Below are 12,009 nucleotides of genomic sequence, written 5' to 3'. Positions count from 1 at the left end.
TAGATAGATAGATAGATAGATAGATAGATAGATAGATAGATAGATAGATAGATAGATAGATAGATAGATAGATAGATAGATAGATAGATAGATGGATGGATGGATGGATGGATGGATGGATGACAATCAAATGTCATGAAAAAATAAAGAGCAGTGCATTTAATTTCTTCACTGCAAAAATATCCCTGATATTTCTTGCTTTATAGGAAAAGGTCTTACTACGACATATCAGTGTCTGTCCATCTACAGTCACATATAACCAGTTTGAGTGGAGAGAAAACACTGATGTTTCCACTATGCTGGGAGTGCTTGTCTTAGTGCCCATAGGCTATGCAGTAAATTCATTACTCCTTTAGTGCACAGTAGCATTTAAGCATTTTGCTAAAAAGTCCCAGTGCCAGATGAAGTCAGTGCATGTACTTTAGATTTTGTTGCTTTGCTAAACTTGTATTGTGGGCTTTGCATTAAAGATTTATTATGCCTCTTTATGTGCTTTTTGACTCATTATGCATCCACATAAAATTAAAAGGAGACAGAGTGCCTGAGTATACTTTGAAAACAACAAGGACAAACTACCTGGACAAGTATATATCCCAAAAGACACAAAAAGAGTGTTTAAGAAGTGTACAAATCTTTTAGGGACATTAGCTTACTCATCATTTCAATGAGTGATGAGAGAAAAGGCAGCAGAAGCAACCATGTGTCTCTCCAGTAGATTGTTCTGTCCTGCGACTGATGCAACCACTTTTGCATGTCCTTGAAGGGAAATGCAAAGGCCTATGTTATTTCAAAAGTCATTTGAAAATGGGCAAATGCTTGCCTTTCCTCTTAGGAAGAATGCTATACATTAATCCAAACAGTTTCAGTGTAAAATACTGAGGTAGGCTAATAAATGTCACATTGAATTATTCACTCAAAGATGAGGCACTGTTCTCTGCAGCAGATAATCTGTCAAAAGAAATGGATGATGTGATGCACGATAACTCTAAACCAAACAACATCTTGTGACTGTTCTCCAAGATAGAAGCATAAATCTAACAGATTAGATAGAGTTTTATAAAGCTACATGTATACATACATACATTAATTTTGTATGTAATACATACAATTAATTTTAGCAAGTATCTGGCCATCATGGTTGGGGGTTACTGTGGAATGGGAGACATCTGGCCAGTGGACATAATATGGCAATAAGTAACTATTAAATAAAGCAATGTCTCTTTAGCTGCACTGTGTTTGAGGCTCAAGAGTTATTATGACAAGCTAAGATCTCTGTCTCAGTACTGTTGATCCCAGGTTAGCTCACATATTACTGTAATTACAAATCTTTCACTTGGAAAAGTATTTTGGAGATACAGCAAAACCCAGACTAAAACGGTTTGGCAGCCGCCACCCCCCCACCCCCCCCGCATCTTTGCCTAGTATTGGCTATTGGCTCTTTACCTCGTTTCATAGATAGATGTGGAAACAGAGAAATAGGTCAGTTAGAATTAGTTTAGCTTTCTTTTCATAATAATTCTCTCACAGACAATACAGACAAGCTGCACCTATAATTTTGCAATACTCTGCAATTAAAAAAAATAACTAAAAAATAATAATAAATCTGTGGGGCTGTGCTGGAGTCAAGCATTTCCTTGTCTGCAAAAGTGGGTGCTAATTCTTTGTAAAGTATCAGTGTGAGTAAATCATTCTATTTAATCTGCCATTACTGTGTAAAATATTGATTATTGCTGGTTGTTTTCACAACTCCAAAGCCTGGAAAGGACAAAGGATTTTTAAATAACTCAAAAACTTCCTCTTGCTGCTACACATGATCACATCCTTAATCATCTCTCTCTCTCTCTCTCTCTCTCTCTCTCTCGCACACACACACACACACACACACACACAGAGTACAGTACAGTAAAACAAATCTGCACGAGTGGTTTTTGTGTGTGTGCGTCAGAATGTGCTGCACAGAAGCTCACCAGGGGAGGAGAGGTTTCCATCTCCATCTTTGAACCGGAAAAGCAGGGGGAACCGCAGCCCCCACATCTGAGACCCAGACTCCATGCTCCCACTTCCCATAATGCTCCCTGACACTCCCCACTCTGGGCACTGAGGATTTAGTCCTTATGTTAAACTCTTTAAGAACCCACTGTCTCCCCTCAAATCAATGCTTCACTGCGATCACCTCTGCCAACACAAGCTCGTGATTCTTCAAATGGCTGAGGATGGCCTGTTATTATCTCTCTGAGGCAAACGATTCAGAGCATCGCTCCTTCACACACACTCACCGAGATTACGCCGTCTCAAGGGTTACAAAGGTTGATGGAGCCCAGTCATAAACTGTATAGGCTGTGTGGACGAGCTGTAAGAAGATTAAGTCAAGAAAGATTGAGGATGTTGACTGGGTGAAAGAGGGAGAGATGATGATTGGAGGCATCCAGTGTGTCGTGTATGCACTCGTGGTTATCTATATGTGTTTATATGAGTGTGGGTGTAGTTGGAAGAGAGAAACATGGCACCTCTTTTTGACACTTGACATGGCCCCTTTAAACTCTTAAGCAGAAACACTGAAAGTTTATAGAGACTCCAGATGGTAACAGCTGCTTCACAGTTAATCACTTACACCACCACACACACGCACACCACACACACACACACACACACCAACACAACACACACACACACACACACACACACACACACACACACACACACACACACACACACACACACACACACACAGAGCTGAAATTAAATTAAATTGGACAATGCTTTTCTGTCATTAAATTAAATGTCTTTTGGTTTCAGACTTTAGAAAAAAAAAGTGATTTAAAGATGTTAAGCGCTAACCATCTATGATGACCATTTTTATTTTTTTTAATCTTTTTTATTTTCATTTTATGAACTTAATAACTGTTTAATCATAAATTTAATTAAATTCAAACTGGAACCTGTGCTTTTAATCTAGCAATGACAAGAAGTCCTTGTGGAGTTGCTATTTAATCTACAATTAAACGCTGCTGCTGACCAACTAAATTAGGGGTGTTAAACAAAGACTCCAAGTGTGAAATTTGCAGACAAGTCATTAATAATTATAGTTTTTCTATAAAATTCACTGCTTCTTCAAGTTTAGTGAGCATTACTACACAGGGGTAGACATGCTTGGGAAGTTAAAGTGTTTCTAGATCATGACAAGTTGTTTGAATCCCAAAGACGTGACATACTATTAAGGATGGGAATCGAGAAGTCCCAGCAGTCCAATTTCTTGGAATCGTGAGTCTGCTTGTCTATCAATCCCGCTTATGGGTTCTCGCTACAATCAGTTGACTTCAGTTCGTGTGTTGAAGGAGAAAAATGGCGGGGCAGTCCACAGGGTGGATACAGCCATTACTTTTATTTTTATTGCACAAAAGCATGAGAGCGCAATGGTAAAGTGCAAACTGCATCCAGGACAGAAATACTTCCAATAGTTATGCTGCTAAGACAACTTTTCAGCTCTTTTCAAGGACCTGCACAGACAGCATGCTAATGCTAAGCTAGCCAAGAACCCAGAGTGACGTTAAAGCTGAGTGAATATTGAGCTCAGCAGCCAGAAATCGAAGCTCAACAGGTAATAAACTGATGAGCAGTCAGACTCCAGCCTCCGTTTCTACGTGTTCATGTTTCTAAAGTAGAATCACTGTGGCGATCGCTTTCAAGTCTCTTTTTGCTGGTTTTCATTATTGCTTTGTAAAAAAAATCCTTTATTTAATACAACGAGAAAGATCCTGTGTGTGTCCTCATTAGATATGGATTTGTGTTGCTGTGTGGGACGATGGCCTATAGGTTTAAAAAGTTAAATAGTAATTATTTAAGGTCAGTTTATACAGTAACAAGAAAGTAATGTAACACATAGTATAACAAATTACCCTCTCCTGGGAGTGAGTAGAAAAGTGTTCTGTGTAATATGTATTACACATATTACACCACTTTTTGAGTAATGACCTCAATACTGATCACAACACAGAGAGGAAAACCTCCAACATATCCAAACATTTGAACACACAGCATGCAATTACTTTGTACAAATGTGATGTCTTTTATATGCTGCTTAGTGTAGGTGATGGCCGTCAAAGGGGAGCCAATGAGAATCGATAAGAGGATCAATAAGGATGCATAGGTTTAACTCATCCAGCCTACTTGAAATCACATTGGATTCTATGTCGCCCCAAAAACTAAAATGAGTTTGACACCCTTGAACTGAATGTACTTTTACAGCCAAACTGTCACAGGTTTCACTGCTGTACTATGGCAAACTTAATTGTTATTTCTAGCCCTAAACTCTAAGGTACCGTATGTGCTTCTGCCATGTTCCCCTGTTTTTCACAGAGGGGTGAGGTTAGACAAGCACAAACACACACAGGCAATTCACGCTAACTTGACATTAAGCCAGACATCTGAAAATAACTCCTATCAATCACACAACAACCAGTGAAGACAGAAGCTGCATAACAGCTGCCAAAATGAAGCTACCACCTCTGTACAGTCTTATGAACCAGTTTTTCCTCGCCTGCTGCACCGCAAGACACTCAGTTCTGTCTGTAGTCAAGGGCGATGAATCGGTCAGCGTCCAGGCCAACATCATGCCCTGCTGGATAGCGATCAGACACTGAGCAGGAAAGAAAGAGGGTTGCCAGATGCAACAGAGGGTTGCCAGTTTATGCAGCAGCTTATACACAAGTCAGGGTACAAAGAGAACTCACAACACGTGGTCATTCATCCAACCATCAATTTATTTCATTTCTGGTCTTCAGATGCCTACGTTGAATAAAGTTTAAAAAAGAAGCAAAAAAAACCCTGAGATAAATATGTTAGCATGGCTGGATATGCAGCAAGCTCATTTGATAGGCTACATCACCAGCTTGACAAATCTTATCACGTAGCATTATTTCATGCATGTCTAGCTAATAAGAGACATTGCAAAAAGTGCAGAAAAAAGCAGTCCCATCAGGCACCTCACACTGCCTTCGATCAGGCCAAGATTCAGCTGGTCGAGCACAGCCTGATATTAACCTGATGTTTTTTTCATCAGGGCTTATTTCTGACAGCTCTGTCTTCTGTGATCACATAATGAGAGTGCATACCATATTGCCAAAATGCCACAGCTTGCCCTTTTCAAGTTTCAGCTTGACACAGCCAAAGCTAAGCGTTTTCATTAAAGTTGCAATGTGCAGTTGAGAAAACTCCTCATATACAATGCACAGACTGTATACAAACAACTGGTGTTAAAACATCCTGACATGAGCTGGGGGCGAATTTGACAAAGAATCTGAGGAAACTGCAAACTCATGCAGCAGTGACTTGTCAGTCACAACAGCCACACCCTAAAACATATCCTGCAATATTATCTATTTTACTCTTATTAGGACTGTAATTTAAAATACAGGCATCATCTTATATGAAATAAAACTTAAAACTAGAGACCATAAACTCATAGGGTAACTTTTTACTAAGGTCACAGATTTCATTAACAGCATGGCCATTTTCTCCAAACTTTCTACATATTTAGACTTTTTTGTAATCAGGGTCATAGCTCTCTGCTGCCTATTTCTTTAAGCTTCTGTGAGTGCAATGTCAACTATAGAATAGGATAGAATAGAATGGAATGGAATAGAATAGAATAGAATAGAATAGCCATTTACTGTCATTGTACATGTACAATGAAATTATGGGTGCTCCACACCAACTGTGCAGGAGTAAAACATAAATAGTAAGACTGCAGCAATAAATAGCAAACAGAAGAATAAATTATGTTATGCCTTTCTAAACGGAGTCTTCACCTGCACAAATTTCCTCCAGATGCTTCGGTTTCCTCGCATCATTCAAAGGCAGTTTAGGATAATTGGTGATTTACAACTTTCTCTGCATGTGAGTGGGAGAGTGTGTATCTCTATGTTAGCCCGACGATGGACTGGAGAACTCTACTGGGTATATTCTCCCTCTGGCCTAATGATAGCTGAGATTCCAGTACATGGTGACCCTAATAAAAGTAAGATAAGTGTTTAAGGAAGGAAGGAAGGAAGGAAGGAAGGATGGAAGGATGGAAGGAATGATTCAATCCAATTCAATTCAATTCAATTCAATAGCGCCAAATCATAATAACAGTTTCCTCAAATTGCTTTATATTGAAAGGTAAAGACCTACAATAGTACAGAGAAAACCCCAACAATGTGATGCCCCCCTAAGAGCAAGCACTTGGTGACAGTGGGAAAGAAAAAATCCCTTTTAACAGGAAGAAACCCCTGGCAGAGCAGGCTTGGGGGTTTGGGGAGAGAAGGCCTTCTCCTATGACCAGTTGGAAGTGAGGGGAGGAAGACAGGAAAAAAGGCATGCTGTGGAAGATAGCAAGCGATTAATAATAACTCATAATTAAATGCAAGTTGTGCATAAAAACATAGTGAGTGAAGAAGAAGCACGCTTCACTCTCTTCCCTCTTCAACTCCCAGCAGCCTAGCCCTCCTGCAGCATAACTAAAGGAGAATTCAGGGTCACCTGATACAGCCTTAACTTTATGCTTTGCCAAAAAGGAAAGTTTGAAGCCAAATCATAAAAATAGAAAGCGTAAGTGTGTACCTCACGAATCCAAACTGGTAGCTGGTTCCACAGAAGAGGGGCCTGAAAGCTGAAGGCTCTGCCTCCCATTCTACTTTTAAATATTGTAGGACTAGAGCTAAACCATCAGTCTGAGAGTGAAGTGGTGAACTGGGGTTATATGAGGTCAATGGAAGGATGGATGGATCTGTTAAATCTAACACATACCCATACACACATCCCTTGTCTTTGGCAACGGGTTGACTGACTCTGTCCAAAGGAGATAAAAGATGGCTGCCATTATCCATAAAGCAAGCTAATAAGCATTCCACATAGTCATTGTTTATTCCAATAAAAAGCAAAATGCATGACTGTAGTATTTAATGCACAGCCATACAGGCCTCTTAAAACAGTTTTAACAAAAACTCCAGAAAACGACTGGCCATGGCCCAAAACAAGTGTATCAACAAAGACATGAAGTTTTCTTTTTATGCTTCAATTTCTGAAGAGAAATAACAAAAATGTAAATAATTAGTGAACTGTAAAGCTGCTGTGTTATACAATTTTGTTACATTTGTGTTCAGTCTTGCAAACTAAGTTCATCAACCACACACTGACGCCTCATAGACAGATGTGAGAGTGGTAATGATCTTCTGATCAAACTGACCTATGAGCTACACCAGCATGTACTGAGACAAAAAAAGGACTCACACACCCAGATTTTAAAAGGGAAACCACCTTACTGTAATGTCAATACTTGAAAATTAATTAAAAAACTGTGTGAATTGTGTGAACTCGTTACATAAACAAAAGACTTTAAGTTTCACCAGTGGCCACCTGTCTTCCACCTACTAGTAGAGACAGTCCTGGTTACCAGAAACATGAAGATCATAAATCTGCCATGATTCACCAGCTTGAGCTTGTTTAAGACAACAATACCATGAGCTAGATCATTACTGGCTTATAGACCAACTCAATTACACTTCATCTTGACAGTTCTGACAGACTTCAGCTTCTACTTGTGTGTACATTTGTAAGCAGCTGCCAAGAAAACAACAGCAGGATGCAGTCGGGCACAACAGCATGTGGGAGTCTAAATGAGTTTCTTTTATAAAGCTTCTTTATAAAGATAAGGGTCTGTGGTTAACTATCACTCTATAGTGGGAGTGTTAAGTGTGCTGTATGGAAGAAGAGCACACTGTCATATTATATGTTGCATAATGGTACTTAACTGCTCCACCGCTACAACCATCATGCCATCTCTAACCCTTAGATACATTTGCACTTAGGTGCATGTTTGCATGTGTGCACAGCACCAAGTGCGTGATTACCATTGAGCAGGAGATGAAGAACACTTTGATGCTAATACACTTCTGCTTGATCCAAAGCTGCAGTCCACAAGGACAGAGAAAGCATTTCAAGTGTAACTGTTTAAGGTGCTGTCTCACAAAGGCGGCAGCAGCAGCAGCAGCTGGCTTTCTGGACGACATTAATAAGCTGCTGCAGGTAATAACTTCAGCGGGTAAAGGAAAATGCCGCTGTGCTGAAAAATTCATATTTGCCCATGTTACCCTGATTTGTTGCTTAATAACATTACAGATGTTCACTTGATTCTTTTCATCCAGATATCCAAACACTGAATGGAACCGTTCAGTGCAATTCAGCTCTGCCTGCGCCACAGAGCCCATCTTCCTCAGCTCTCATTACTTTGAAAGACATAGAAGGGCTTTAGGTGCTGCTGGCTTTAACATTCAGTTTGGCCTCACAGTCCAGTCAAATTGAGGGTATTTAACCTTCAGCCAGCAAAGACAGCCTAAGTCAATTCTATCATTTACAACAAGAGACTGACTTCTTGTAGAGACATTAAATTATTGTTTTACTTTACAGTAAATATGGCACAGCTGACAAACTAAACATAAACTTGGCCTTTTCTTCTCCCCTGTGTTATGAGGGGGAATACCATTGCTTTAAATACTTTGTTAATACATAGGTACACATGGGAGTACTTACGCACTAGCCCAGATGGTGGACCCTCTAATTTGAAATCCAAGGGTATAATTAAGAGACAAAAAAATTAAAAAGGAAAGCATGAGGATTTGCTGCTTCGACATGAAACGCGGCACAAATTACAGCAAGGAGAAGCTGGTTAGTGCGGTCATCATTATTAGATATTCACATTCAAACAAAATAGTCTCAGAGCAGGCGGCTCTCACTGGGGATCCGGCTGTTACTTTGAAGTGCAGCAGATAGACGCAAGCGTACCCTTTGCGTATTAATCTGAACTTGATGGCAAATTAAACGGGTGATATCAGATGACTTAGCGGACGGTTTCAAGTTCATTCCGGGGAGAACCCGTATTTGCACGGTTCAATTAAACAGCCAGCAGGCCTCCTCTGGAGATATGATGTTGGGAATGAAAAATGATTTATTTCTGCAACAAAAGCTGAAAATGCAATCAGTTCAAATGTATCCGTTGAACTTTGAGGGGCTGATGTAAAAGAGGTAAATAAAAATAGAGCCGGATGTGTTGGAAAGTGGATTGTGTGGCAGCTGCAGGTTTGTCTTATTTTAATGTAATCAGGGAAACTCGCCGTTTCCCTGATTACATTAAAACAATGTCTGTAAAACAATATAATAAGGGCGACCTGTGGTCCGTAAACGTCATGGTACGAATGTGTCCCGGACACCTTACAGTTAGGAGCACAAGTGTTTATCTTAGTACGTGTGGAAGTGACGCCTGATCGTCAGACCAGACACTTCACTCCAGAGCACCACTCTCCTCCCTGCAGCCGAAAAATCAAAACAATTTCCCTGTGAGCTTTGGCTGCTCGGAGGGAAACTGTAAACCTCTCAATTAAATACCTCATGCCGTTTGGGAAACAATGCCGTAGTGGGATTTTTACCAAGGCGATTAACTATGAATGAAGTTACTGCTAACTGCAAGATGTGGGATAGCGAAACAAATACCAAGAGTATCATGAGCATATTTAGGACTGCTGCACTTTTTAGTGCGAGTTGTGCTGTTTGTTTGTTTTTTCTCTTTAAAGAAGAGAAGCGCTTGTGCGTCGCGCTAAAGAGGAACTTTGGAGACGCAAACCCGTTGCAAGGAAAAGGCGAAGAGAAAAGTTTGACTTACCGGTGTCGAAATCATTAAAAGCAGCGGAAGAAATAAAGCCAGCGAGAAGCAGAGCAGAGGTGACGGTCCAGGAATCCATCGTGTGATTAAAGAGTCTGAATTCGCTCTCAGGTGAAGTGCAGCCTGACGGACGGGTGCGCAGAGCGGCAGGCTGCTGGACCGACTGACTGACTGGCTGGCTGACTTGCTGCTTGTCTGTCTGTGTCTGTGCAGGAGTCGCGCTTTGGCCGGTGTTAAAAAGTCCCTGAACTTCAAGGCAGGTCCTACAGCTACTACTACACTGACACCACTACGACGAGACCAGATAGTAGAAAACAGGGATCCTATTTCCAACCCATGTGACAGGAAATAGGGGCAATGGATTCAACCTGCAGCACTGGGAAAGCAGCAGAAAGAAAGGAGGAGGAGGGAGGGAGAGAGGGTGGCGCGATGGGGTTTTAAAGGTGGTCTCTGTGGTGCAATGAACAGCAGGTCCGCAAAGTTAAAAATCACATCACATCAAAGCATAATAATCACAACTGACCGCAAACCAAGTTTAATATTACAGCTAAACTAAAACAATATAATAAATCAGTATCCAATACAATCACAACGACAATGAAGCAGGTTTTAGGTCAACACGGGCAGAGTAGCGACACAGCTGGGGCTCAATACTACCATAAAGCAGGGCAGTTAATGGAAAACATGCTATAAGACTATAAGAAACACATTATAACCATTCTGAAATATTATTTTGTCTGTTTTTATGATGGAGTCTAAATATAACTAATGGTCCACTGTGTTTGGAAACCATGCCCTCTCATGCACTGTGTTAAACAAAAGACAAGGAGAGGCCAAACATCCTTCTAATATAAGAAAATATGGTCAAAAGTGTGGAAAAGATGAAAAGTGAGTAAAGCCATAGTTTGGTATAGTCTCACATCTTAACACAAACGAGATTAACTGGAGGAATGAAGCTGGGGAAACTACGTGTTAAGTATTTCTTGGAAGAAATTACTTTTTTTGGTTCTTGCGGCGGGATTTCTGATCAAAAAAAACTTAACAAATCGCAAAACATTTAAGGCCTATATTTATTTATATATTTATCTGCGTTTTGCTTTATTTATTGTTCATGTGAAAACCTTTAATTGTTCGTAAAGAAAACACAACTATCACAATCTAAAATCGGAAAGTCAGTTCCTAATTCTACGGTTCCTCTTTTGCACATCTCCACCGAAGCTTGTCCAGCCCTATTCACTAATAGAAACAGGTGCACTGAGTGTACAAGCCCACTGTGAGCACTTCTCGTGCCCTTTATTATTACATTACAGTCAGTCAGTCTGACCTCGTGAGAAACAGCACCCTCACGTGTTTAACAGCAATCACCATGAAGCACTGAGAACACGCTTTCAAGCCCAAACAGCAGCCTGTTAGATTAAAAATAGAATATCCTGTATGATTCCGCCATGCTGAAAGGGGGGGGGGAGCCCAACATTTATTTGGCCAAAAAAAACTGGGTTGAGAAGGGGTGTTCTGGGAAAGTAATCTAGCATGACGTGTGCCCTTTGGACAAATGCGACTGTGTGGCCTTGAGATGCTTGCTGGTAAAAGCTTAACTTGTTTTAAATTCAAAGACTGGGACTGTTTAGGAGAAAGGAAGTTCTTAGAATTTAACTACGTTGGACGTTTGCTATGACTGTGACTTTTTTGTTTGTTTGTTTGAATTGCATTACTGTAGAACAGCCAGCTTTTAGTCTGACATATGTAAGGAATATTATATCTAAACCTAAACCTAAAATATCCACCTGTGACAGTCGAACTCAAGTACTGTACACGTCTGCTACTTTATACTTACTCTATAGTCTTAATTATTCCAGTCAATTAATAAAATGTGTAGCTATCTTCTGACTAATTAATGTACTATTGTGTTCATCCATAACCACCGATTTTGAATGTCTTGAGAAGCAAAATGTGAAAGGGGTTAACATTGTAGGACAGAAAAGTTTGTAGCTTTTCAATACCCTTCAAACCTGTAGAGACTTTATCAGCACCAGCCTCCATTTAGAATTTGCTATAGCAGTTTCTGAGGAGGAAGTTTGGACCATTCCTCGTGAAACTGTTACAGTTCATTAAGATTTGTTGGATGTCTAGACTGAACAGCCCTCTTCTGACCACACCATTTCAACTGGGGTAATGCCAGGACTCTCACTTAAGCCTTAAAAAACACATTTTTTCTTCTTTGGAACTATTCATCTGTTTATTTCCTTTAAATTGTTGCATCATCCAACCGTTCATGAACTTACTGCTGCCCTGAAATTGTCGTTATGCAGTTTCTG

The 12,009-nt window shown here is 40.2% G+C and overlaps 1 protein-coding gene across 3 annotated transcripts in view; it reads right to left on the bottom strand.

Moving 5' to 3' along the window:
* kremen1 (kringle containing transmembrane protein 1) overlaps positions 1 to 10,077 on the bottom strand; it is a 63,959-nt gene extending 53,882 nt beyond the window's left edge. For all 3 annotated transcript variants that reach the window (XM_014335692.2, XM_005928895.3, XM_005928896.3), the window contains exon 1: positions 9,695 to 10,077. In XM_014335692.2, the coding sequence (XP_014191178.1) occupies positions 9,695 to 9,773 (79 nt within the window). In that variant the 5' untranslated portion in view covers positions 9,774 to 10,077. The remainder of the gene's footprint in view (positions 1 to 9,694) is intronic.
* Between the last annotated feature and the right edge of the window lie 1,932 nt (positions 10,078 to 12,009).

Source organism: Haplochromis burtoni, unplaced genomic scaffold, assembly GCF_018398535.1.
Source record: "Haplochromis burtoni strain Fernald_Lab_line unplaced genomic scaffold, NCSU_Asbu1 Contig_111, whole genome shotgun sequence".
Taxonomy (NCBI): Eukaryota; Metazoa; Chordata; class Actinopteri; order Cichliformes; family Cichlidae; genus Haplochromis; species Haplochromis burtoni.
This window is presented reverse-complemented; position numbering and strand designations above follow the sequence as displayed.